A 27,893-nucleotide genomic window follows, 5' to 3' on the forward strand; every position below is an offset into this window, starting at 1 on the left:
GTAATCTAGATACGGCCTACATAATTCAGCTGACATTTAAAATATGTGCAATCGAGTATGGGATTTTATAGTTACAAACTCATTTGAAGCAGAAAATTAAGCAGGCTTTCTGGATTTGAGTGGGACGAGATTATCCGGAGTGAGAATGAGAACCCGCAGGCGTGAGCTCTGCCATTTTATTTAGCCCCGGGACCCAGACGGTACATATCAGCTCCTTCCTTTCTTAAATGGGGACAGTAAATCTCACGTGTCTTGAAGGATGGTGGGAGAGGGAGGGGAATGGTGGAAGGTTCTGAGACAAACCACTTCGGTCTCTTGATATGCCAGTTTCTCGTCCTCTATTACACTTTGGACGAGTGGTTTGGAAAGCTGCAGTAATTTTTTCAAGCCATTGTTAGTCACATCTGGATATTTAACTGAGACTCAGATTCAACTGCCTAGTGGATCACAGGGCTTCAAGGAAAGCTTCTGCTAGGCTCAGGGGACACAAAGAGTATTAAGACAGACCTCAGGACCCCGCTGCCTCCCCCTACCCACCCTTATCTCCTACCTCCCGTACTCTCCTTCTTGTTTGCTCTGCCTGGGTCTTCCTGGTCTTCTCTGAGTTTGCTAAACCCTTCCTCAGATATGGATATGGCTCCCTTCCTCATCCCACATAGGTCTCTTCCACAGAGAACCTTTTATGACCATCTTATAAAATAGCTCACTACTTCCCTACTCCCTTTTCACCACATGACATTAGAGTGTATATTTATTAGTTTACTGTCTGTTACCTACTAAAACATAGCCTACATGAGGGTAAATACTTTGTTGTAGTATATAGTAAACAAATAAATATTTGTTGAATTTGGCCATATGCTCAGAGAATAAACCCAGGGAAATGTCCACTATTTATCTTCATACATCTCTGGCCACAAGTCCCCATATTGAGGTGTGGCTTTGGTGATTGAGACCAGATGATGGTGGGGTAAACCAACCCCAATGCCTCTAATCTAAGGCCTATGCTAAAGCCAGTCCAGATGTTTTCTTGGCACCCAGCCCAGAAAGCCTAAGATGGGGTCCCTCCCAAGTAGGAAGCAGCTGTTAGCACCTCTGACCAAACCAACTGCTTGGGGGAAGAAAGAAGCAACCCAGAGACTTCAAATCAAAAAAAGAGAAAGGACATACTAGGTTGAAAATCTTAGCTCTTAATTTTTTGACATCTTATCAAAAGCTTTACCTTTTAGTTCTAAGGTCTGTTAACTGTCCTTGGACCTGACCCCTTTGTATCAACACTACCCCCATTTGTGGATGGAGCGAATGGAGTGTGTGAAGGAACACTGAGGTAAATGGATTTACAACATCACGCAACAAGGATCTCCAACAAGTAAATCATGATGCTCAATCCACAAATGAGCTGGAATCTACTACCTCGACCCCTCCTTCTGTCTTGGACCCCTCTCTCTCCCTCATCAATTACAGGACCAACACACCCATTAATTTGCCTCCCGTACATCCTGAAATTTGGGAGAAATGATAACTTCATCTGTCAGGGAGACTGGTAGCCTTTGTTCTTGCTTCTGCTCATCAAATGGTCTAAAAGAGCATTTGGCTTTCCAAAGCATCTGATTTACAAAGATGCTTGTACGCCGTGACACCACCTCAGTGATTTCTAATCATTATGATTTGGAGGGGAAGGGATCACCCAGCCGTGTTCTTAGAGACTCCACATGAGTCAGAGGTGATATGGATGTGCACGCAAGGCATTCCTGTGAAGCTGCTACTTTGTTATTCACACTCACTTATACAAAGTCATTCCATTGTAAGCCTGTGCCCAAAGTATGTGTTAAAAGATACTGGTGTGTGCCAAGCTTCAGCTGACATGAGAAGAGATCCAAGGATATTTGGTGACAAACATGAACACCAGTACTGGGCATGTCACAGCGATCACTCAGCTGCAGCGATCACTCAACGGAAAGCAATTATTTCCATGATTTTTGGGTCTTGGAAAGAGTGAAACAAAAATGTACATGGAAAGAGGTCATTTGAGACAAAATGACCTGAATTGGACATGTGGCTTTATACGGCAAGTTACTTTCTCATTCCAGACCACTGTTTGCTCAGCTGCAGTGACGAATTCCTCTCTTGGCAGAGCTGGTGTGAGAAGTTTAGTCGTCAAATGTGAAGTGACTATGCATCACTCAGCATCCACAGGTGCTCCCAAAAGTTGTGACCCTTCTTATTCTCTAGGTTTTGAGCAGAATTTTGAAATCCTCAGACAAAATTAATATTAATCCACTTTATGTCTTAAACATGCCATATAGAGTATATAAGGAAATCTCAAAATTGTACCAGTAACAATAGAGGATCCAAACTCTCTTAAGTCCTTGAATCATTGAGTGTTGTTCTGGTATTTTGGGAGAGGGGCCATAGCCATTGTAAGGCAATAATTTGCCCCTAGATATGTCCCAAGACACGTCACTGCTCTTCTTGCTGCCTCCATCTTGCCTTCTGAATGGGGGGCTGGTTATAATAGTAATGTTAGTGGCCATTCATGGAGTACGTGCTGAAAACCAGACACTCTGTGCTCTCCCCTGGACATGTATTATCTCACTTTATCCTCCCAACAACTGTGTGAGCTGGGTATCATAATTCCCATTTTACAGACCAGGAAGAAATAAAATAGCTAATCCGAGGTGATGTTCTGGGAGGTGGCAGAGCATGGCTTGCCATTATTTTTAGTCCCTTCCAAACTTCCATTAACCTGAAGAAAAATAAGTCTATCCAGTACTCCTGACCTGGTACTTGGATCAAGTCAGCCATCCAATGTGGAGTGTGCCCTCAGGGGCACTGGGGAGGGGGACCGTCCCGTCCTCCTCCTCCTAGTCTCCCCCAGTACAGCGTCTAGTCCTTGAAAGCAGGACTGGGTCTGTTCCGTCACTGCTGTCTCCCCAGTGCCTGAGGCAATGCCTGGCGCACAGCAGCACTGTGCAAAAAAAGGAAGGAATAAAAAAGTCTCACTGCCCAGTGGCTGGACTTGTGCCTTACTGTCTATTCCTTTGTCTCCTATCACAATGAAAATACCCCCTGGACAGGCAGCACAGAGGTTTGACAATCATTTTCTTGACTCTCAGGTTCTTTCCTGAGAGTACGTTTTCATGGGATTAGGTAGAGAAGAAAATAACATAGGACTGATGAGGACCCGAAATGAAAAGGAGGTAAGAATGCAGAGGCAGAGCAGGGGGTGCTGAAGGCAGACTGAATTTGGCTCACTGTTTCCCTTACTGAAAGTACTATTAGGCTGAATTTCCGTCTAATGAGAATCTTTACATAGAAGCTGCCTTTTTCTAAACTGCCTAGGTTGCTGTTAAGGGGGTGTGTGTGTGTGTGTGTGTGTGTGTGTGTGTGTGTGTGTGTGTGTGTGTTTTAAATAAAAAACACCTATTTTTGAAATTGAAACCCTCTCAAATAGCGTTGTTACATGGAAAACATCTTTCCAAAGTAATTATGAGAATCGCCTCCTCAAAAAAAATGGGCTGAGGACATGAGGGGCCTCAGCAGAACACCGGTGACTGGCCCCAGGTGCTGTGAACATGAGCTGGGCCTGGCTTGTGAAGAGTGGAATGAGTTAGTTATGGTAATTTGCCTGAAAGATCCCAGGATCTGTTATGATCATGGAGAACATTTTTTCTAGGTGCAATTGTGCTGTTTCATTGAAGCTACTTCTGGAAGATCTTGTGTCACATGAAGAAATAAGAGGAATTTGGAATTAAGCTCATAGGTGGGGCTTTCATAGGATTCAGAGAAAGGGATGTGAATTATCGAGCTGCAACCTTAGCTTCTCTCTAAACCTACTTTGAGTAAAGGACATGAAACTCATCAGATTAATTTTTGCCAAGCTTTTCTATCCCTGAAGATTTGTGAAGGTGATGAGATTCTAGAAAAGGATGAGTACTGAACAGATGATCTTTAAGATCCTTTCTGATTCTGAGATTTTGTGACTCTATATTTTAGAGGGAAATAATCTTGGAACTCTTTATTTGGAGCTTGCATGCAATCTCTTGTTTCAACTCAGTGATTTATTTACTTCTTCTAATGTTCTTCATAGCAACATGACTTGTTTAATTTAGCCTTATTCAACATTTCGATAAAACAGTTTGCTTTAAACAGGGAAATTTAATATCTTGGCCTACTTATCAGCAGGAGAAAGTTCTAGCTTATTCTGATGGCCATAAAAGAGATGGGTAGCTTTGGTGAAGTACAACAGAGAAAGAAAAAATAGAGAGAGAGAGAAAGGGAGAGAGAGAGAGAGAGAGAGAGAGAGAGAGAGAGAGAGAGAGAGAGAGAGAGAGAATCATTTAGAAAATAAAAGACAAGTCTTCCCTTCCTGAGTGTGTGAAGTTTCTGGTTGGATGCTAGAAGCTGACAGTTTCTCATTGCCTTTTCCATCTCTATGACTCTGAACATGCTAAGTTCAGACTCTGCTCAGAATAGAAGAAAGGACAGTACCTTGACCTGATTCAACAGATTGGGAATTAGCACTAGAATAACCAACATGGGCAAAATAGGATTTGAGAACAGGTACTACAAGTGACTGTAGAATAAGCCATCTGGTGAGTGGCGGTGAGGTCATCAGATCCAGTAGTGGAAAGAGCAGTGTTGGGACCATTGGGGAACTGAGGCTCTCTGTCTGACTCTGTCATTGAGTGGCCGTGAAACCATGGGCAAAGCATCCCCCACCTTTGGGGTTTGGTTTCTTCATCTATATAAAGAGGGAGGTTTTTGTTTTTAAGTTACCTCATGTTTATGTAGATTTCCCTATGTCGCCGGCACTGAGGTAAGTGTTTTATGAGGCTCACATTTGATTCTCTAAGTCATGGGCCTTGGAAACTCTTAAAGAGCATGGAGAGTCAACCTGTGGAGCAGTGTCTCCCTCTCCTCACCCAACACACATGAAAGCTCCTCCAGCACCCTTTCTTCCTATGGGTGAGGGATTCCATAAGGAACCCTCCCTGCGAAGATGGAAATTGCCTAGAGAAAAGGCTCTTGAGACATGACTTGGGAATTTTTCTTCTTCAGCCTGGGGAGATCTATTTATGATGATGGAGACAAAGGGAGAATCTGAGAAGACTAGGGGAATGTATGGCTTGAGCCAAAGCTGGAAGGATGATGCTAAATGATGAACGGAGTGGCCCTGAGGGAGGTATGGGACTCAGGGGTGACATGGGTGTCACGTTACCTCCTAACCTGGAGCTTCAAGGGCAGAGCTTACATATAAGGACTCATCTGTCCAGAATGATTGGGGTCAAGTGTTCAAGGTAGACACAAGAGTGCTTTCAACGAACTCTGAAAATCCCCTCTGGCCCAGCCGTGTGAGATACAAGGAGGATATTTTGATGAGGGGTGGGGAGTGGGAGTAAAAATTTAATACCACTTCACATTAAGAAAAAGCTGGTTCAAGAAGGTATAAAATGTTAAATAAATGGATGAGCTATGATGTACAAAACTTCGATGCTGAATCTTTTAATCTGGTTTCCACATTGGTGGTAGGGGTAGGGACCTAACTGGTCTGGGAGTCGGGAAACCTGTTTAATACTGACTCTATCTACCCAGCTAACTATAATCTCTTAATTTTTAAAATACTGATATCAGTTTCCATTCTGCAAGATAGTTGGGAGAATCGAATGAGCTAACAGATATTGGAAATGGTCAATGTATTGAAAATGGTCAAATAGTTATCGGATATAAGGTGTTATATATTAGAAGAACAGTTCAGTTGTGAAAAATAAGCTGGCAGTTAGAACCACTTGGTATTGTAGGTTTATAATTCAAATGTTCTCTCATAATTATGTGTGAGGATAGAGATACAAGAAAGAGGAGGGAGATCAAACGGTTGTTGTATAGCTGCATTACCTTTCTTTCCCTTAGAGATAAAGCATTAGACTTTCTTTCCCTTAGAGATAAATATTTGCAATATTAAGAAAAAAAGCATAGCAAAATTATTCTCAGACCATGTGACCTGAGGTTTCTGGGCAAGGTTAGGTCAATTTATGTAAAGCTTGAGCCCAAGAAATTTGTGCAAAGCCCAGAGAGCATAGAGCAGGTTGCTGGTCAACTGACCTCATTTCAGGTTGTACAAACAACATGGAAGCCAAAAGAAACAGTGCCCAATAGATGGTCATCAGAACTTTTTGAGACTGCAAATATAGTAAGATTGAACTGTTTGAGGTCTAAATCCATTTCAGGAAAATAGTAATTGGGGGAAAAATTATATCATGTTTTTCTACCCTTGGAGAAGCTAAGAAATGAAAATTATCTCATGGTAAAGTACTAGGCTTAGTAGGCTGAATCATGCTCCCCTCCCAAGATGTTCACATCCTAATCCCCAAAATCTGGGACTATGTTACCTTACATGACAAAAGAGACTTCACAGATATGATTAAATTAAGGGTCTTGAAATGGGAGATTATCCTGGGTTATTTGAGTGGGTCTGATGTTATCACAAGGACCCTTATATTGTGAAGAGGGGACAGGAATGTCAGAGTTAGAGAAGGAGATATGGTGATAGAAGCAGAGGTGTGAGAGAGAGAAAGAGAGAGAAAGAGAGAGAGAGACAGACAGACACAGACACAGACAGACACAGAGACAGAGAGAGACAGAGAGAGAGACAGAGAGAGATCCAATGATTTTCTGATGGTGGCTTTGAAGATAGAAGAAGTAGCTATGAACAAAGGAAGGTGGATGGCTTCTAGAAATGGGGAAAGGTAAGAAACAAGATTCCCCTACAGTCTCCAGGAGGAACCCAGCCCTGCCTAACCCAGGACAGGTTTCTGATCTCCATTCTGTAAGATAATGAATTCACATTGTTTTAAGCCACTAAGTTTGTAGTAAACATGACTAAAAACAAGATAATTTGTGAATACAAATCATTGGTTTCCTTTGATTCCATGGCTACTGCTGTTGTTGTGGATTGTATTCACTGGTTTTCAATCTGTACTTGCCCTTGTTACCTTGGTTTAAATCCCCAAACAGCCACACATACAGACCCACACAGGGACATACAGACCACTTAAAACAGAAAAGGTTCCATAGTAGATCTGAGGCCCAGTATGACTCCCTGCTTCTCCTGACTGACGTCTCATCACAGGAGCCCCTAGTTTCCCTACAGACCCCTTGTGTCCTTCCCCATATCTTGTTTCACCCACCATCAGAGAGCTCCTTGATCTTTGAGGCAATTTTTTTTTCCAGACCCTAGGCTGCTTTGGGACAGAGATTATAAAGGAACAATCTTAGGACTTATGTGTTAGAACAATCTAACACCCATCAAGAACAGTCTCTGGTTCATTGCAGGCCTGGGTGATGGTAGAGTTTGGAACCGAGGTGTTGCTCAAATAGCCACAGCGCGGCTTTGATGTTGTGTGCTGCTTTATGCTGGCATGTGAGAGAAAGCTGGGAGCCTAGCAGGCTAAAGCTGTTGAGCTCAATATATGTGAACGAGATGGGCCACTGTTTCATGCCTCAGTGGTAGTAGGGAGAATGGCATAGGCTCTTAGAAGGCAACCAAAAGGAATTGAAGTACCACATCTTAGCATTCAACAAGGAAGACTCAAGCTCTCCAGGTCCTGCCTGGCCAGTATCTTGGTGGTAGGTAGGAGCCTGTGTTGGCTGAGACAGATCTGGCCCAGAGACCAGATATGACAGACCACTGTGCCATTTCTTTACAATGATAAAACTTCTGGTTAAGTCTGCCAAAGGTTAACATTAAACGGTTCAAGGGTAGACTATCTGTTTAGAATTTTCAAACAAGAAAGACTGAGAACCTCTGGAGGGTGGTGGGGGAGATAAAGCATTTCCAAATATCATTTTTTCATCTCAGGCATTACACAGGAAGAACAGAAACACGTACATGCTCAGACGTGAAGGCAATGAGCCGGGGAACGGCGGCCATTCCTTTCTCCTTGACTTCTGGGAACATCTTAAAGCGCGCAATCAGCATGGCGTACATGTTGGATATGGCGCCACCTAGAGTGCACAGCAACACACAGTTACCTTTTCCAGCCATTACCAACGTTATTACATTCGCAACCCGCATTCCTATCGCCACTGGTCTAGAGTCCTCCTCGGACACAGGAGAAGACATTCTTATTGGCTATCCTCTGAACCTAATCCTAAGGCACTGGCTGAGACGGTCCAGAAAAAGAAACACTGGGCAGAACCATAGGATGGATGCTCCCCCTCCACACTCATCTCTGTTACCAACGACAGATGCAATAGATTCTGCTTTTGCTGGGAGCTCTTTAAAGAGCCTTTTAAAAACTGAGAAATTGTTGCCTTCCTTCCCAGCTTGTAAGTGATCTTTCCTACTGATGTCTTGATGGAAAAGTCTTATTTATTTTCATTTCAGCTCATGCAATGCCTTGTACTTACACTGAGACAAATCAGTAGCCATTAATGATGTGAACTATAAATCAACAATTCTTACAGAATGAGGATAAACATTCAATCCCATCTCATCATACTTATCTCTTAATTTGCCTGAAATGATTCTTCTCTCTCATAGACATCATTGAAATATAATTGTAATGGTTAATAAAATCTTATTTTGCAATTACAGAAAAAACACACAACTAAGGGAATTTTAAGTCCATATTGAATTTCTTTTTCTTGAGTCATCCTAAGATTGTCAAAGATTTCATACCATAAGATTTATGTCTTATAACTAGAGTCTCATTTGACAAGCAACGAAGAGTGAGGATTGTTGGAAAGGTTAGAATTTTTGCTATCCAGGAAAAAGACAGACTGTTATGCATGCAAGTGATATACTGGCATGGAAGCTGTGAGGTCTTGAGGCAGAGTGAAGGGTCTGTCTCCCCGTCCCGTGCAAAGGGGAAAACGTCACCACATGAGTGCTGAGTTCCCCTTCCTTCTGGTGGCTGAGGAGCAAAAGGGCTCTCTATGCGTAGTGGAACGGCCCACCCGAGGCCATAACCTTTGCCTCGTGGGTCCTGGGCTCTGATGCAAGCAGGCAGCCTGACACAGAGCATTCATCACCCAGATCCTGGCTCTGTGCGCAGGCAGAATGAGGACGATTCCTACTTCTTCTGGACCCCAGAGACAGGGAACAAGCAGAATCCAGGTCAGGCCTGCTTTGAGCAGAAGCTGTGTCTAAAAGTTTGACTGTATGTTAGATTAATTGGGGGGATTGCTTCATAATTTATATCAGTGTCTAAGAACTATGCTGTATACCTGGAACTAATATAAAATAATACCGAATGTCAACTATAATTGAAAAATAAAACTAACTAAATGAACAATAAAAGTCTAACCATCTAAAAGCTCATGGCTTCTCAATCTTGCCACTTAATGATACTTTGGGCTGGATAATCCCCTGTGAAGGGCCGGCCTGTGCATCGTACTGTGTTTAGCAGCATCCCTGGCCTCTACCCACCAGATGCCAATGACACTATGTTCTCCCAGTGTAACAACCAAAACTGCCTCCAGACATTGCCAAATGTTCCCTGGGGGGTAAGATCGAGGGCAAAATTCTCCCAATGAGAACCACTGCCTTCGTTGTCTTTCTCAGAAAGGCCAGAGAGAAAGGAAGCCAGAAGGAAAAGGAGGAAGATGTACACCAAGAAAGCGCGTTTCACAGGACACTTATCCAAGAAGCTTCTGCCTTCCCACTCTTCATTTTGTGCTTCAGCCATTCCCTGTCTAGGGGTTCAGCAGCCCTGACAGGGATGAAGAGGCTTCTGGGCCTCTGGACAGAGCAGACTGCTTTGTGCAGCACAGAGAGGGAGACAGATGTGTAAGGCCTGTGTGCTCTTTTTTTTTTTTTTTAAAGAAAGGATGCAAAAACAAACCCTGAACCATTCTGAAAATCTTGTTAGAAAAAGGCTTGTGACTAAGCCAAGCCTCTTTTCTTTTCCTCTCAGCCCTTCATGACTTACTGAGCAGCAGGGAGTGCTCAGTTCTGGCCCTCAGGTGTAGGTGATCACATAAACAGATTTCTTCTAGAAGTCCCAAAGGACTTTCCATGAGTCATGAAGCCTCCGAATGTTGTAGATGGAGGTGTAAGGCACAGACCTAACTCTTTGTGCTTAGTCCCAGGCAATGGGACTTTTAGATCTCAGGCACATAAGATGTATGATTTCCCCTACCCCCATTCCTTAAATTGTAAGACTCTTTACCCTTATAAAGGTATTCATTAGCAAGTAAAAATGCTACGGTCCATCTTTCCTCTGTAATGTCTATAGGGAGCAGAGAAGAAACAGGTTGCCAGTGGATTTTTCTCCTGTCCCCTCCCCACTTTGCAATGTCTACGTTACACTGTAGAATGACATCTATGGATTCCATCTTGGGGTGAGAACATATGGGTCTTTAGGATCTAAGGAAGAAGATTCACGATCAAGCTAAGTCTTGTCTACCCCTTCTCTTGACCGTTTCCTATCATTGATGAGGGTGGCAGGGCAAGCCCTAAATCTACACTGGGCTTAGTGGAACTGCCAAAGAGGATGCTTTCTCTTGGTGTGTGTTTTCTGGGGCAGGTGGCTTCCAAGACCAGCCAGGTAAATTAGACCCGGCCCAAGCCTGTTTAGTCAACTTTTCAGGGTCAACAGGAGCAGCTGTTCTCTCCCCATTTCTGGGAACCATTAAAAGAGAGCCCAGGACACTTCTGACTCCTTTGGGGACAGCTCAATCATACAACCAACCGGAGGGAGGAAGAATGAAGGGAAGAATGATGCTGATTCCTGAACTCTACTAATTCCTCATTAAAAATACCTTACGAGCTTCAGTTCTAGGCAATGATGACAAATTTCCCTCAATAGGGGATGGTTTTCCAGAGGAAAACTAAGTTTCCTACCAAATAGAGGTTAGCTTAAAATTCCTCACAGCTGGTGTTCAATGACTTAAAAAGAAAAGGCTAATTTTCCCTTCCATTTAACTAACATGTTTTCCTTCAGCACCTGAAAAAAAAAGTGCTATATCTTCAAAAATGTAAAATAAAATAGCAGATCTGAGCTCGTAGGTAAAGCTGCTTGATTTAAGCCTTGGCCTCGAGGCCATCGTCACTCGTTTATCATTTTTTCTTTTCACCTTTTCTTTATTTACTCTCTCCCTCATCATCCACTTGTCTTTGTAGGTTTGCTGAAGAGAGATCACAATGTGGCCTTTGCTAGGCCTGACACAATGGTAGGTGTGGCTCTGGCTTAGTGTACTGGGCGCTGGGGAGCGCCTACCCCATTATGATGACCTTCTTCCTGCCACTGATTAGGTGATGATCTGCATGCTGGGTTTCTTTTCCATGGGTCAGTGACTCTCTCTTCCCACTGTCTTCCTAACTTCTATTTCTCCTCTGCCACAAGCCAAGGTCACACACAGACCTGGGAATCAGGGGCAGGGCTTTTTGTTCCAGGTTGATTCAGGTGCAAGTAAAGGAGCTCAGAATTCAATGGCTGGTGATACAAGGCAGCTTAGAAAAGACTGAGTGGTGTGACGAAGAAGAGAAAGAATGAGAAAATTCTAAAAGAAATCACTCTCTTTTTTAGCTCTAAGAAATTGTCTCCTGAGGCATTCTCTGACCTCCTTGATCAGCTTCTCTGCTTATTGCTTGAAAGCGACGAGGTACGTAGGCTCTGCCTTGTTATGCACCCTCAAACAGAGAATAAATACTTTATTCAATGAGGCTACCCTTTTCCTTTCTCTAATTCTGGGAAGAGCATGAGAGAGTGAATTCTCTTTTAGGAATCTTTACTCTTTTGTGCCATATGATCCATACTTCTTGTATGCAGGATCCCAGTAGAACTACTGGGTAAATATCATCTCTGTTTATGCTCCTTTTGAACACAAATAACTAGTGTTCAAGCATGGAGTAGTTAGTTGGCTTGGAGGTAGAGCCAATGGTCATGTGTACTTAATCACACTCATTCTTTTGATCAACATACAGCCTATTTAACCTAACCAGAAATACAAACTAGATCGTTAATCTTTTCTAGGTTCATAATAGAAGGAAAAAACACAAGGAAAGTTGAAATATCATATACCAGGAGAAAATATCCCATCGCCAGCACCCCCAGGCCAGCCAATGATTTCTCTCATTTTCTTTAGCGTGACATATTCCAAAAGCACAAATACTGGAGCAATTTCATAGGTGAACCTGAAATGTAGTAATGGTCACATTTTATGCATGTAACTAAAAAACATAATTCACCGTTTCAGTATCTATAGAACTATTTCCTTTCTCAAACACTACATTCGTGACTGTTATGAGTATAGCATTAAACAGAAAGAAAATGATGCCTCCTAAAAGGTTTACTCATTTTTCTATATTTGTAAACTCAAGAGCTTCAATTATTGGCTTAGTGTACAAGGGTCATTTATCATATCGAATAAAGAACATTGCTGAGTAACACTATTTAAAAGACAACATCTGGTCTCATTTCTCTTTTACAGTATACATAATTATGAACCCAAAATGCAAAAAATACTCTTTTACATTTAAAAAATGTAGTGTAACTTTGCATGAAAGTTATATCAGGACTATTTCTATTAAGCTAGAATGAACACCCATATATTTCTGAAGTCCATATCTCTATTTTACGAGCTACTTAATAAAAGAGATTTTCGCAGGAGAGGTAGAATAAAGACTATGGACTCTAACTAATAATTATCCTGGATTATACAAAAAGCACACTTACATGTTAGTGTTTGCTGTCGATGTTAGCCAGTCTGCCGCTAATCCCACCATATCCAGCCCAGTGGAGAGTTGATTGAAATATCTGGGGTGTCCTGAATTAAATGGAATACCAGAATCAGGACTGTCTCCATTGAAAATAAAGGCCTCTCAAACACACAATTTCTCTAGCTAAAGAACCTTGAAAGATCCCTCAGTATTAGAAAATGCATATTCAGAAACCCACATGCACACACACTCATACACACGCGTGCGTGTGCGCGCGCGCACACACACACACACACAAGAGCATTTTCTTTAGCAAGAGAGACTATTTTGTGTGTTGGTATTTCTTAAAACACACTCCAAAAATCTTCCTTTGAACATTTCCTATAAAAATAACAAATATGGTTTTTAATGTGGACGCTTGTTAATATCCTATCATTCTTCTAATATATTTGCAAACTAAAATGCTAGTGCAATCCAAACATTCAAAGATAAGCTATTCTTGTTTACACTCATGCTGTTAAAAAATCCTTTTTTGTTGAAGCTGTTGTGGAAATCGGTCATTCCATGACATCCTCCAGGCATGCCAACATTCATAATAATATCAGTGACAAATGGCTGATGATTACAAAAGACAAGGCAAAAATGAGAAAATAGGACACTCCGTTGAATGATTTGCCTTGTATTGAAAAGGTGATGATTGTCTAAAGATGGCATGGACAAACGCAATTCTTGTCAATTCTTTTCTGTCCAAATATTTAATTATAAACAACAGAACTCCTTCTTAGTTGTGATTTTTTTTAAAAAAAGCTGAATACAGTCGGCATCACTGTCTTGTCAACAAGATACATGAAGATATCATCGATGGACTGATCAGTCCATTAGCAAGGCTTCATCTAATTAATTTCTAGATGTTTCTTGGACTCTCAAAAGGGGTTGACATTCAAATACTCCTGAGGCTATTATTTAAAATGTGATGGTAAGTATTTCATTAGAATTCCATTTCCTTGTTTTGCCCCATAAAAGCCTATCTATAAATCTGTGATTTGCTTAGCAGCAAAAATTTTGGAAGATAAACAATTATGGATATAGGATCTGATAAAAAGGCTTCTGCCACTTACTGGACACCTGTCTGAAGCCTGGGGATGTGATAGTCTCTCATGCCAGCATGGGCAGAACAAGATAAAGGGAAGCAATGGGGAAAGCAGGGACAAAAGTCAACACAGAGCTTATCTCTAGGACCGGGAGTGCTCTCTTATCAGCCTCTGGCATGTGGCTACACAATTAGACGCTGAGAAAAGATAGGCGCTGGAAAAGAAAAGAGCACATTTCAAAGAGATTGAGTTTCGTGTGGCGCTCTCTCCATTCCCTGCCATTGTTTTACCTTCCTATGGCCTTGCGCAGTGCCCTTCTGTCTTTTTTTGCTCTCTTCCAGGTCCTCTGATGCTGACCCTGTCAGTTTATGCTTCCAGGGAAGTGAAAAAGCCTTCTTTGCTGCCCCTGCCGTCTGGAGCAACTTTCCACTCCTCTCTGCCTCATTGACTCCCCATTTCATTAGAGCTCACAGCTGAAATCATAGCGGTCTTCTCCCTCCTGATGCCCCTGCATTTTTTCCCCTAAGCTATTTCTTTAAAGTGAGGAAATTAATAAGGATTAGCAAATCTATCCATTAATCTAAGCTCCCAATTCATATGCATTTTTCTGGATGAGTCTGGTATCTATTATCATGCACTATTTAACTCTGTGGGGATTTGAGCATGAAAACCTCTGCATAAAATCCAGAGGGATGCCAAGATGTGTGTTGTGGTCCAGGATATCAGAAAGCCAACCCCGCTCTTCCACCCCCACCCACCTTGACTGCCTTTGGGAAACTATGGAAAGAAGTTTGTTGCTTCAATGGCCTGGGCCCTTCTGTCTCTGTCTCTGTCTCTGTCTCTCTCTCTCTCTCTCTCTCTCTCTCTCTCTCTCTCTCTCTCTCTCTCTCCCGACCTTGGTCTCCCATTTCACCTGACTTTCTCCTGCCTCAAATTTTTCATTCACTGATAATGAAGTGAAAATACAGGGAAGATAGTTTGATGGGTCAGAACAACATGATCTCTTGGTTTCTGCAGAAATATTATATTTTCTCTCTTTGCATGACCCCTACAGGCTACAGGTGAATCAGGGCAGGGCTCTCTGAGAGGAAGGATGGGAAAGACCTGTCTCGGAGCCTGCCCCAGCCGCTCTGGCATCCGGCTGCCGCTGCCTCCGCCCCTACCCGGCCCTGTGCTTCGAGGCTGCCCGCCAGGAATCGGGTGGCCACGCGTAGCTCGCGCAGCCAGGGCGACAGAGAATTTGAAACGTGAGATTAGAGCTGCTCACACCTCTGGAACGCTTCCTGCAGATTATCAAATGAGCCGGCAAGGATGCGCAGACTGAGAACAAGCCAGCCCCAGGTACCTCTGACCCGGGTGTCTACAATCAGTTGGGGAGCAGCCCGAAGTCGTCCAAATCGCTCTCTATGTACCGGCAACACACACCCAAGGATGCCCCATTTATTGACGCTTCAATTCCTTTGCCTGATGGTTGGATTTAAAAGGGTCAAGACAACATCGACCCCTCCAACCCCCAACCACCACCATCACCGCCAAATCTAATGACACACCCCTACCCTCCCGCAAACGCTAATTATTCCAGAATTCTTTCTCTGCGATTTTCAGTTTTCTATTCCAACATTGCTTACAGAGGCAATTTTCACAATACATGAAGACTTCATTTTAATGTATCTCCCCACTGCTCCTCTCTCTCCTCTAGGCTTGAGCCCAAGGGAAAGTTAGGTTAAGGACTCTCAGTAGAAAGTGGGTGATAACATGCATTTTATAAAATTAGCATTAAATGCCTAATGGTAGCAGAAGATGGTAACTACTTTACAGACCCTAAATAGTACTAGTTGTCGAACGTGAGTTATAGCATTAAAACCTATAAACTTGCTAGTCGAAAAGAGATGACTGCTATTATTTCTTTGACTGCTATTTGAGGGTGGGGTAGAAGACCAGACTGTATGTTACAGATACATAAATCAATTCATATTGTTATACCTTGTTTAGAAATTCAACATAATCAATCATATGTTCCCTGAAACTCTAAATATAATGCATTAGAGCTACGCTTGATCAAGTTTTACAAGCATTTTGACAAAAATCTAAGTATTAAGTTGGCCCATTTTTTTCCTGATACTAAATGGAACATAGATGGAATTGCAATACCCATTATCTTAACTCTTTAAGTTGTATTTAAGACACCACCAGCTTTTAAGGATGAGGATGGAAAAATATTTGTATAGATTCTCTTTGTTTTGGTAGCAATAAAAATAGTAGGTAGCAATTTACTATTAACATTTAAATATTAGGTTAGGTGAAAGGGTCAAACAAAAATGAATTAAAAGCATTGTTCAGATTTGCACCTACAGATAAACGGAAAGCTGAGAGAAAAAACATCTTTCATGCCTAATATATACATCTTGCGGATTCTCTGTGAGCACAATTGAGAATGATATCTACTAAGCCTTCAAAAATCATATTGCACAGACTGAATTTGATAGAAATTAAGTCAAATTTCTGTCCCTATATATCCAGTTCTAAGTCCATAGTCACAAAAGTGGATACTTATTAATAATTCTGTACGTTGATTTCCCAAGGTTTCTTCTACGCATACTTTTCCTCTCTGCTGGTATAAAGAATGTGCAAAAACAAAACACAAAATAAAAAAAAAGAGTGAAAACCACATAGCAAACATTCTTAAAATGTTTGCTGTTGATTAGAATGATACTGATCAAATTTAGATCCAAATCAATTAGCCACAAAATCCATTTAAATCCACGAGGTCTTTCCCTTTCCCCCGAAAATTCAGTCATATGTATTTTTATTGCTTTAATGAAGTGTTGCGTCAACATGTATCAGGATGATTAGAGACAATGTAGAAAGGGAAGAGGTAATCATGACCTGGAAGATGAATAGCTGACTTTGTGTAGGTAAAATGAAAGCTTAGAATGCACCCACATAATTGACACACCTGGAACTATAAAATGAATAGAGTATGTGAAATAGAATACTGTGAAAAAGCAAAAATACAAAATACGATGAAAAATCTGCCCCTAAGGATATCTGATTCCCTAACTCCCCTTTTAAATTCTTATCTTGTATGCAGATTGGCTCGGAAGCATACGTCATCCTTGTATACATGGCTGAATTGCTAAGATAGTTTGTATTGTGTTTTCTTCTGTGTACATTTCTTTAAAAATAGAGACAACTTGGAGTTCAAATCTGAAGTCTTGGCCATTTGAGACAATGCCAAAATATTATCTCTCTGGTTCAATAATTATATTAAATGGTTTGTCTAATTTCTGACCATTTCTATCCCAAAGAAATGATCAGGACTACATTAGTATTTGGGCTTTTTGTTTGGATCATGTTTTTTGAGCATTCATTTCCACATTCCCTTTCTGTCTCCATTTTGGGTCATTTCTACTGGCCTCTGTTGACAAATGGTTGCTTCTACATCAGTGGTTTATCGCCATGGCCAAATACGTGCAATGTAAAATCTGACGATTTATAATTAATGTTTCTGATATTGTCAACTTCAGAAACATTAACACTAATAAGAAAGGGTGTTTTGATTTGAATCATTCTAATAATGAGTATTTTTTAAATGATGAAAATAACTCTGTAAATTTGAAAATGTCAGTAACTCCATAAAAAAAAGAAAATATTTTATAGAAAAAAAGCTTGTGAAAGAAAAAAGAGCTTTATTATTTCTGATGAGACAATACCTGTTTTAATTGCATATTTTAGAGTTGTTTGGCAATGCATCAAAATTTCCTCCAAATTTTGTGGTTGGTCTGTCAATTCCCAATTATACTCTTGAAGAAGCTCATTAGGGTAATGGAAATCAATCACTTTGGTTGATCTATCGAAACTTTTCACCACATACTGAAGCAAAATATCCATAACATCCTGCAGAAATGCCAAGGTGGGCCTTTCTCCTTCACAGGCGGGCAGCAGGTCTAAGGAAAGGAATCAAAATGCCACGTTTTAATTTTACTACGAAAATATCCAGGCAAGATCTTGATCTGGCAATTTCTCTTTGAACGGAGAGATTATATGATTTTTAAAAATCTGGAAACACGGAGCGTTTTCTTTAAAAAGGAGGCACTTTTCAAAGACGAATGAATGAGAAAATTTAGGATTTCTCCCTCCCACCCCAAATGAACTCTTGCATTTCAAACCACAACTTATCGCTCGCTTTCTTTTTAAAACAGAGTGCGCCTCCACTTACTTATTCCACAGGGGGTTCGTGCTAAATGTTATTTCTCAGCAAATTATCTTAAATGATTATAGAAATACTTCACGTCAAAAATGATTGAGGAATGCTTTGGGCAACCCAGCAAAGTGGAACATGCAACGTTAGGATCTCTGGGTTATTATGAAGGCCTGCTATTTCCAAAGGTAGTGTGTGTGTGTGTGTGTGTGTGTGTGTGTGTGTGTGTGGTGCGCGCGCATGTTTGGATGACTAGATGTGTAAGCCTAAAGGAGCAAAACCACGCACCGGTCTCGCGTGGATGGAATCGTTCTCCTGCGAAATCGCAGCTATCAATTACTCGTGCGCTCTAAAGACCTAGCAGGTCTTAGCAATTCTGAACAGGAAACCAAATCCCACTCCAGGCCTCAGCGGTACCGAGAAGCCGACCTCGAGCTCCGCGCGCACGGGCTCCTCCGCCACCCTCAGCCCCGAGGGAGTTAGAGTGTGCGGCCCCTGGGATCCCCTTGGAACGATGGCGCCCAGCGCCACGCAGAGGCGGGGGTCAGGACTCGGAGCAAGGGGGCAGGCCGGGTGTGTCTCACTCTCCGCTGAAGATGCCCGTAAGGTCCGCCTCCGCCCTCTACCTCCACTCGCGATGTCCCGCTCATGGTGCCGGCCCCTCTTGGCCGCGGTGGGCGGGGCAGAGCGAAAGGCGGTGGCTCCCCCGGGCCCCACGAGTCGCCTTTACCTGTTGCGTGTAGAAATGCATAGTTGATATCGGCTTTGGGGCAGCTGCACGGCTTCTGGTTGCAGGCACAGGCGGCCTTCCGGGACGTGGCCCGCGGGGGCTCGCTCCCGCCGCTCTCCGCGGGCTTCTCGGCGTCTCCGTAGAGCAGAGCTGGGCAAGGACACGGAGCGCGGACCTCGGTCAGCCACCGCCCGCGCGGTCGGGCTCCCTCGGTCCCTCTTATCCCTGCTCCGCTGCTGGGGGTGTGGAGCTGAGAAGGTGGCTTTGCCCCGCGGGCCCCCAGGCACCTGGCCCTATCCGCCTCCCTCCCCTGGGCACAGGCACTCACCGCACAGCTTGTTTCCGATGCCACCGGTGAACTTCTGGGCCACCTGACACCAGGCTCTCGCTGTAAGTAAAGACAGGCAGGAGAATAGCGAGGCAGAAAGAGACCAGCAGACGAACGCGTGAAATTTCGTTCTGTGTGAACGACGTCAATAAACCTAGGGTCGGGGAAGAGGCCGTCCGGGGCTCCGCACCCCGGGCAGGTGCGGGAGGTGCGCGGGAGCCTGGCAGCCCCGCTCGCTGATTCATTTCCCAAGAAGAAGCTCACAACGCGGCCCCTTGCACTTGCCTTCCAGGTACCAGTCGATTCTGGCAAACTCCCCTTCCTGCCTCTCTTGGGCGAGTTTTCCTAGACACCGAGCTTGTCCCTTTCCTTGTAGGTTCTCCTTCCAGACCAAACATTCTAGACCAAGTCGAGGTGGGGGAAGGAAGAATTCTCTCACCTTTCCAATGTTTCCTTTCCCCACTGCGACTCTGTCCCTCCTCTCCAGGGGCCATACACCAAGATGGTGGCAGTGTCCCGGGCCCGTGGAATTCAGGGTGGAGGAGATGATTTTGATGGGAAGGCTCTCCCAGACGTCAGCGGAAAAGGCCTGGGATTTTTTTTTTTGGGGGGGGGGGAAGTGTTCCTAAGGGATAAGGACCTGTGGGGGTTTTGGTCTCTTGGACCATCAGTGACCTACCCCAAGAGCAGGGCGAAGCCGCCGAAGTTTCCTGTTGCAGATGGAAAACCTCCTCCGTCTTCCCTAGCCCTGCAACCCCCAGTCCACGCGCAAAGCTCGCCTGCTGCACGTCCCGGTCCTCCTACCTGTGCCGGGGTTCTCGGGATCCCCAGAACCATCTTCTGATCCGAAGGACCAAAAGCCCGAGCCGGGAGAGGCCATCAGCGCTGCGAGCCTGGAGCAGGTCGCCTCCGAGTGCGAAGTGTCGGAGAGCTGCTCTCGGCTCGGTCCTGAGCGCGCGTGCCTGTGGGTGGCGGGAGGAGGGTACCGCGCGGGGACCCGCGCGGCCGCGCGGCAGAGAGTGGGTGTCACACAGGGACAGCAAACGTGCGTGTCTGCGTGTGTGTTTGTCTTGGAGTTTGGGCTTTGAGAGGTGGCAATGCTCTGAAAGCTGTGGAGGTTAAATATAAAAGGCAACCGTAAGGGTCCTCAGAGCCAGGAGATGGGAAGGCGCGGAGCGCCCGAATGATTTTGAAGGCGAGGGAGCCCAATAAAGACGGATGAGGGGGCGGCGGAGGGGAAAATGGGAGAGGGAGGGAGCCGAATCGTGAGGGTGCGAGGCAGGCAGTGCGCACGAGCTGGAGTCAGAGCGAGTGGGTGGGAGGCGTGCAGGCGAGTCCATGCAGAGAGCAAGGAGGAAGGGTGCGGGCTGCCCCCGCCGGTCCGGGTGCGCTGTCCATGGTGCTAACGCGGTCAAGCTCGCGCTGGCCTCAGAGAGGGGTGGACCAGAGAGAGCTTGGCGAGGCGGGAAGGGTGGCTGAGAGGTGTCTTGTATTACGCATCAACTGGCGTATTGTTTGAGGTCTGGCTCTGGCTGCCGGAAAGGAGGCGCGGTTCCCGCGCCACCTTCCTTCAAGAGAGTACTGAGGTCGCTGTGACCTCGAGAGCCTGACAGGCTGGACCACAATCAGGAGCAGTTGGAGAGCTTGGGAAGGGGACGGCGGGGGAAGGAACGGCGGGGGGAAGGGCGCCTACGCACTGATGGGCTCATTTCAGCTCCTTAGTAGCGCCTAATGCCTGCCTACTGAGCCGCGCGATCCCCGGGGGCGCACCAGTCCAGCGCTTCCAAGAGTGCAGTCGCCAGACCCACTGTCCAGGCTCTGACTGACGGCTGGGGAGCAAGACTGCTGATTGAGGCAATTAAAATCCATGCTGGAGTCTATCAGCGAGGACCTCGGGCTGGGGAGAAAATAAACGAATGGAAACTTCTTGGAAGGGGGCGAGGGAGAGGAGCTAGAGTCGGCAGGATGACGGCTGATGGGGGATGGGATCGGGTCATTTGGCGACCTTGGCCCACGGAGGCGTGGAAAGGCCGCTGATTATGTGTGACAGGAATCAGTGTGTGCGTGGGAGGCGTGCACAGAATCTCGACTAAGCAATCCGAGCTTTCCAAATCGAGGCGGAAAGATGGCATTGTCTGCTGGGTCCTGGTTTTAGCGGGCCTCAAATCAGTGACCACCCCTCCGCCAAGAATCTTCAGGATAGCGTAGGGGATACGAGGAGACTGGCTATTTCTGTGGCCTGGTGAAAAGGAGTTTCTCCTTTCCTGAGACAGTTAGAGTCTCTCCTCTCCTATAATTTCCTTTTCTCTAAAATCTGTTAAACAAAGGGAGGGCGCCCTGAGAATTCGGGCCTGTTGAGTTCACGGTGCTTTCTTTCCCTTGGCTGTAGAGAGCAGCAGCCCTCAGCCTTGCGGGTCCTGGGCAGGTGGAAAGAGGGCGAGGAGGACCAGATGGGACTGGGCTGCGTTAGGGCCTCCAACGGTACACATTCCTGGGATACTGCTCCCCTTGGGTGGGCGCTTTTCATTACCATTGTGTTCCAGCTACTTTTTCCCTGACCTCTTGAACCAAGTCACTCCAAGTTGCTACCAAAGCAGGCACCCATGGATCCTCAGTTTTGGCTACCCCCCTTCGACTCTGCCTCAGGAAGGAGACGTCGTGGGGCCCAGGATGCCCGCCTGCAAGCCCAAGTCTTGTGTCCCTAGGCACGTGTGTGTGTGTGTGTGTGTGTGTGTGTGTGTGTGTAGGGGTGGGGAGGAACTGGCCAGTTCTCTCCACAAAGCTTTATTTTCTTCCCACGTGTCCAAGCCAAGAGAAGCGGTAGGACCTGCCCGCGGCTGCCTGGCCGGAGCTGGGCGTGGGGGCGGGGAAGCGCGCAGAGCCAGCCGTGCTGAGGAGCCTGCTCCAGGCCGCGGGAGCGCGGTGGGCACCGACCCGAGCTTCAGTTAGTCCCCTCTGGCCGGCATTCCAGTGGAGCCAGGCACCAACTTCAGAGGTGTAAAGACTTGGTGGTTCTGCCGCCTGCCAGCTGGCTGGGCAGCTCCGCTGCTCTTGCTCCGGCAGACACGCGTCGGAGAGACGGGTTCTTTGTTTAAATCCGCTCCACATCCTGCACGTTTCCCTGCAAGCCAGCGGGCTGCGGTGGCAGAACTTTTCTACTATGTATGAATGGCCGAAAACATAACGGTTCTTCAAAACAAGGGTTTCAAACACACACAAAGCCCCCGAAAGAAGAAGCGGATTAAAACACAAGGAAGGTAGAAATCGCAGCACCTGGATTTAACGGATTTTTAAAAACGCGACATAAAATGCTGTTTAAACTCCATTAAATCCCGTAGCTCTGCGGTACATTGAATCTAAAGATGGTATTTACCTCTTTTTTTTTTTAATTAACACCTCCTTCTTAAGATGCACACCTGTTCTGATTTGTTCTTCCTCAACGCCGCCCCTCCCTAGACGGCAATGTGCTTTATAAAGACATATTTCTCCAAAGAGTCCACTCCCCCCTTTGTCAGGCTTGGGTTGGAGATAACAAAAGAGCTCAAGGAGGTAATAATTACCGTCATTAGCTCACAAAGGAGGCAGCCACCGAATGGGAAGGGGAGGCGGGCCAGCTCGAAAAAGGGAGAAAGACCACGCTCGGGCCGCCTGCGGGGCCGGATTCCTCGACTGACCTATTTCCTGTCGGTGGTTTACCCAGAGATAGCGTTGCAGGCCAGCCAAGGAAGAGTGTCTGGAACAAGTTTTCCTTTATGTCCTTGCAGTGTTTAAATGTCGAAGGACAGACAAAGAAGAAAGATGGAAAGAAGGCGAGAAAAAGAAAATACAAAAGAAAAAAGGAAAACAAAAACATTGCATCCTTTCACCAAACGTTTGCCATTCTCTTTTCCAGTCCCGCTTTGAAAAGGGAGCGGCGTTTAAGGAGGGGGTTAATTGCCTCTCTTTCCAGCCACGGAAGGGCCTGGCTTCCAGGAGGTCTGCAGGGGCTACTCGGGAAGCCTGGATTGAAGAAGGGGCCTGGCAGGAAGCTCGGCTTTTATCCCGCCCCCTGCCCTTCCGAGTGGTGGCTGGACGGGTGAGTACGGGAGAAGCGGCCGGGCCAAGTCGGGTTGCAGGTACCCCTCCCTCCCCGCCACTGACAATGAACCATGCCCTGCAGCGCTGCTTTTGTGGGTGGCTCCTCCCTCCAGGTCCCGGTGCTGGGTGGAGGCCGCGGCACTAACCAAGGGGAAGAGCGGGGCCTAGAGCGCACCTGGCCTTGGAGCTCGGCCCTGCCACCGCGGGAGGTTTCACTGGCGCAGGGCTCTTTTGTAGAAGGAAGAGTCTTTAGAAGTCATCTTCGGCGCTAATTCTTTGGGTTGGAGCGAACCCGACGTCCGGCGGGCGAGGGGCACAACGAACGCACCAGCCGGCTGCCCGCGTTTTCACCCTCTCCTCGAATATTTCCCGCGTCTCCTGGCTCTGGGCCGTGGGCGCGGGAGCCGGGGACACAGGCAGAAAGGACAGCCCCATTTCAGCGAGAACCTTCTCCCAGTCGTCGAAGAAACCACCGCGCGACCCTTCCTCACCCACACCAGGCCGCGTAGACACGGAAGGTGTCTGTTTCATAGGAAAGCTCAACCTGGGTTTTAAAAGTGGACGCATCAACCAAGGAATGCAAACCTCTGCCAACCGGTGCCCTCTCGTCCGTCTTAAATTCACCAAAATTCAGAGCAGCAGAGATTGTCCCAAATGCGCAGACTAAGAGATCCTAAAAGAGCTGACAGTTAATTATAGGTGGGGGGCCATAGAAGCGAAGGGTGTGTGTGCACGTGTGTGTGCGTGTGTGTGTGTGTGTGGCGTATTTGAGGGATTTGGAGATTTGTCTGGAGGCCACGTATGTGGTGCAGGTAAGGGGGTTTAACTTCGTATGCGCATTTGGGGTGGCTGTGGGGGGATCGTTCACTTCATGGAGACAAAAGGCTCCTCGCCCCCTTCGTGGTGGCCCTCACCTGCACAGAGGGCCTGCAAGAGCTGGGCCCCAAAGGGGAACACAGCGCACCAGCCCAGAGAGCTGAGCACTTTCCAAGGCACTTCCTTTATTTAGTAACCTTAATAACCAAGGGAAGGGAAAGCTCGAGTTTGAGGGAAAAAAATTCATATTTAAATCTCCTCTCGCCCACCCCGCGCTTCTCCGCCCACCGGGCTTTATCCAGTTCTCACAGACTCAACCCATCCCTGAGTGCCCCGCGAGGCTGGGAGATGCGTTCCCACCAAAGAAGAAATCTTTGAAGTCCCACAAAATGAGAGAGGAGGGGGTCAGCGAGAGCTCCGGCACAGTTGGGGGCTCAAAAGGAGTCGCAAACAAGTGAACACAGATACATTGGGGGACAGGAACAGGGGGTGAGGAGCGCGGCTAGGAGGGGTCTGAAGGGCTCCCAGGTCTCCGCCTTCCTAGCGCCAAAGGCCAGCCCGGGCGCTCAAGGGGTCACGGCCGTGGCTTCTGCGCATGGTGCTGTCAACGCCCGAGGGTCCCTCGCTTTGGCTCCTGCACAACACTGTTAACGGCACATTTCCGCGGCCTCGGCCGCGGAGCAGCTGGTCTACTACACTTGCTGGACCAGACGCCGGCGCTGGGAGGTTTTGCGCAAGAGCCTCCTGTAGTCGTAGGGGTTGGGCGCCGGCCCGTTCTCCTCCTCCTCGGGGTCCTCCGCCGCCCAGCACCTGCGAGCGAGACCCAGGGGCCGGGCGTCAGCAGCGCCACCGTGAGCAGCACGTTCCCGCCCAGTCTCAGTTAGAATCGTCTTCCCCACACCTCCCATCATTGGCGGGGATTTGAGAACAGCACATTCAAAACGTCAGGATAGTGGCCAAAAGGATCTGCGATAATTTTTCTCAACAGGTTTTCAAAACTCCTCTGAGGCCAGTAGCAGAAAGGCCAATGGAACCTGGTGTCTCTGTGCTTGAATGACAGCTAAGCAACGCGTCAAAAGGTTTAGTTCAGAAAGGTGAGTTCATCTGGCTTCAAATAATACATGACCAAAAAACAAATACTTATTTTAGTTGCCTAATAGACAACCATTATTTTGCATTTTGAGCTGTTCAAATGTTTTTTAAAAATGCTCTCCTCAAATCTGATTTCCACACAGTGGCTGTGGGCCCTTCAGCTTTTCCAGGGTTTCAGTGTTTTCAGTGAGGCTGCTGGACCAGATTTCCTGAACTCACTGCTGGGAAAACCTGCCAATGTTTACTTTTGGATTCCGCAGCTTGCCTGGGAAAGTGGAGTGCCACCTAAAATACAGCTGCATAGATTCATCCATTTATCCATAAAACACCCACTAAGTATCAGCCACCAGTGCAGGTGATAGGTGAGCAAAGCTCCTTGCTCTCATGGAGTTTACAGTCTAGTATAGGAGCAGGCCACAGACAGCTTAAAATACACCAGATGGTGAGAGGTGCTAGACAAAGCAGGCTAATGGAGAGTGATGGTGTGTGTGTGTGTGTGCGTGTGCATGTGCGTGTGTGTGTGTGTGTGTGTGTGTGTGCAAGCAATTTCATAGGGGGTGCTGAGGAAAAGCCACCGAAAAGGTGACATGGAAGGAGAGACCTGTAGAAAGGGGAGGAGCGAGCCAGCATATCTCTAAGGGAAAGGAAGTCATTCTAGGATGATGGTCAAACAATGCAAAGGTCTCAAGACTACAGAGTGAATATTGTGTTCAAGGAATAGCAAGGAGGCCACTGAGGCATAAATGGAGCAAGTGATGGAGAGAATAGCAAAGGATGAAAAAGGAAGAATAAGGCAGTGTGGAAGGTAATTTAGTGCTTAGAGCCCATTGCAAGGACTTGAATTTTACTTACAGTGAGAGAGACTTAGGAAAGTCCTCAACCAAAGAATGATTCATAAAAGGATCTGGCTTCCAGCACGCGCGCAGGAAGGCCTGTAAGAGATACTGCACTAGTCTGAGCAAGACTGATAATGGCTTATTCTAGGCTCATAGAAGAGGTAAGAAATGATCAGATTCTGGTCATAACTTGCCAGGTAGAACTGAAAGTTTGTTGACGGATTGGATGTGGGGTATAAAGGCAAGGAACCAAAAATGTATCCAAGGTTTTTTATTTAAACAGCTGGAAGGATAAATTTGTCATTTGATATGGAGAAAGCTGCAGGAGGAGCATATTTGGGGGGGGGGTGAGGGAGATTTTGGTCTTGGTTATGCTTATTAAGTATCCAAGAGGAGATATTGACTAGGCAGTTGGATACGTAAGTCCTGATCTAGGCTAGAGATTTCAGTTCAGGAATTTTAACTAAATAGATGATACTTAAGGTAATCAGAGTACATGTTGATAAAGCAAAGAACTGGGACACTTCAATGTTGAGTGAAATGAGGAGGAAGTAGCAAAGGAGAATGAGAAGAGGCAGCCAATGATGTAGGAGGTAAACCACGATAAGTCTTAGCCTGGAGACAAATGGAGAAAACGTTTAAAGAAAAAATGAGTAGTTGTAGGGAGAAAAGGTTAAATAATATTGATAGGGTGAGATAAGAATTGAAAATAGATAATAGGAAATGGAAAATGGAGGTCACTGGTGACCTTGGCAGGGGCAGTTTCAGTGGAGTGGTTGGATTGGAAACCTGAGCGAAGTAGCTCAAGAGAAAATGGGAAGAGAGGACGTGGAGGCCTGATCATGCTCATGAATTATTTCTCTTTTAATAATGAAGGGCAGGGACGTGGGTGGTCTGGAAGGGGGATTGAGTCAAGGGTGTTTTTTATGATGGGCCCAATTGCATCATGTTAATGGATTGTCAGAGATGATGCTGTAAAGAGAACAAATGTTTAAGATGCAGAGGGGAGAGTGGGCAATTGCAGGACAATGTTCTTGAGTAGAGGGAAGGAGCTGGATGGTCAACTGAGGGGAGTATATGGGTAAGTGATAGATTTGGTGGTGGGAGCATGTGTCTTTTCTCTGATATTGCTTTCTCAGTAAAATAGGAAAAAAAGGTTGTCAGGTGAGAGAGAAGAGGAAGTCTGAAAGTGGACTAGAAAAGTGAAATAATGGATATTTAGAGAAATGCAGTATTGCAAAATAACTCCAATGGCCTGCCCAAAGTATGCAGTCATAAATTTTAAGTGAGAATAGATTGTGCTTTCTTCTAGCCATATTCACCTACATGGGAGCGGGTATATATGGATTAGATAGGAAGTTGGGTTCACCCAGAATTGGGGTTTACCAGTTGAATATAACTGAGGGAGCAAGGGGCAATGTCATTGAAGGCATATGCAAATGAGTGAAAATAATGACAGGCCAGAAAGGAAAAGTTAGAATTTGCCTACACATGGAATATGCCTTTATTCTAGTCCATTTTGAATAGGGAATTTAAGAGAAGGAATCTTTGTGAAGGTCTTTGTGATGGGGAGGATCTTGGGTAACTGACTTGAGTTCTCATTCCTGTTCACCTCATTTCCATTATAAGAATATTGAGGACCAACAATCTTCCAAGTACATCGCACACACTATTTTTAATTCTAAGGATAACGTGGCAAGGCCTTAGTTCTTCTTATCCTCAATCTGCACGTGAGGAAATCGTAGTTGATACGACTAGTGTGGAGAGGAGTGGAGTGGGGATTCAAACCCTGGCCCAGAGCACGTAGTAGATCTCCTACTTTCCCCACTGTATTCCTTTGCCTCTTTTCTGCTGATGCTTATTTTGTGATTCTCCTGTCCCTTAACTGAAGCACTCCTGTTCCAGTCTATTTTTCCCTACTTTTCCCTTCCATCCTCCCTGTATCTTCCTGCCATAATTAAAACCTGGCTATGCTTTAAATACCCCGCATCACTCTCTGTTGCCCAACAGGTACCTGTAAAGTTCCATCCGAGGAGATGTTGCTCTCTAATGCCATTCTCA

At 45.7% G+C, this 27,893-nt stretch overlaps 2 protein-coding genes across 3 annotated transcripts in view; both read right to left on the reverse strand.

The window, feature by feature from the left end:
- The window catches only part of GAD2 (glutamate decarboxylase 2), a 68,336-nt gene extending 48,009 nt beyond the window's left edge, over positions 1-20,327 (reverse strand). The window contains exons 1-7 of one of the 2 annotated variants that reach the window (XM_036228095.1): positions 19,816-20,327; positions 19,012-19,071; positions 18,684-18,833; positions 17,466-17,699; positions 12,678-12,768; positions 12,024-12,136; positions 7,886-8,001 (exon numbers count right to left, since the gene is read on the reverse strand). In XM_036228095.1, the coding sequence (XP_036083988.1) occupies positions 7,886-8,001; positions 12,024-12,136; positions 12,678-12,768; positions 17,466-17,699; positions 18,684-18,833; positions 19,012-19,071; positions 19,816-19,891 (840 nt within the window). In that variant the 5' untranslated portion in view covers positions 19,892-20,327. Of the gene's footprint in view, positions 1-7,885; positions 8,002-12,023; positions 12,137-12,677; positions 12,769-17,465; positions 17,700-18,683; positions 18,834-19,011; positions 19,072-19,450; positions 19,521-19,815 lie in introns of those variants that run through there. The other variant, XM_036228097.1, reaches the window with a different exon arrangement.
- A 3,749-nt stretch (positions 20,328-24,076) lies between these two features.
- The window catches only part of MYO3A (myosin IIIA), a 186,788-nt gene continuing 182,971 nt past the window's right edge, over positions 24,077-27,893 (reverse strand). The window contains exon 34 of the mRNA XM_016124960.2: positions 24,077-24,714. Within this exon, the coding sequence (XP_015980446.2) occupies positions 24,597-24,714 (118 nt within the window). The 3' untranslated portion in view covers positions 24,077-24,596. The remainder of the gene's footprint in view (positions 24,715-27,893) is intronic.

The sequence above is a fragment of the Rousettus aegyptiacus genome, unplaced genomic scaffold (assembly GCF_014176215.1).
Source record: "Rousettus aegyptiacus isolate mRouAeg1 unplaced genomic scaffold, mRouAeg1.p scaffold_m13_p_10, whole genome shotgun sequence".
NCBI lineage: Eukaryota > Metazoa > Chordata > Mammalia > Chiroptera > Pteropodidae > Rousettus > Rousettus aegyptiacus.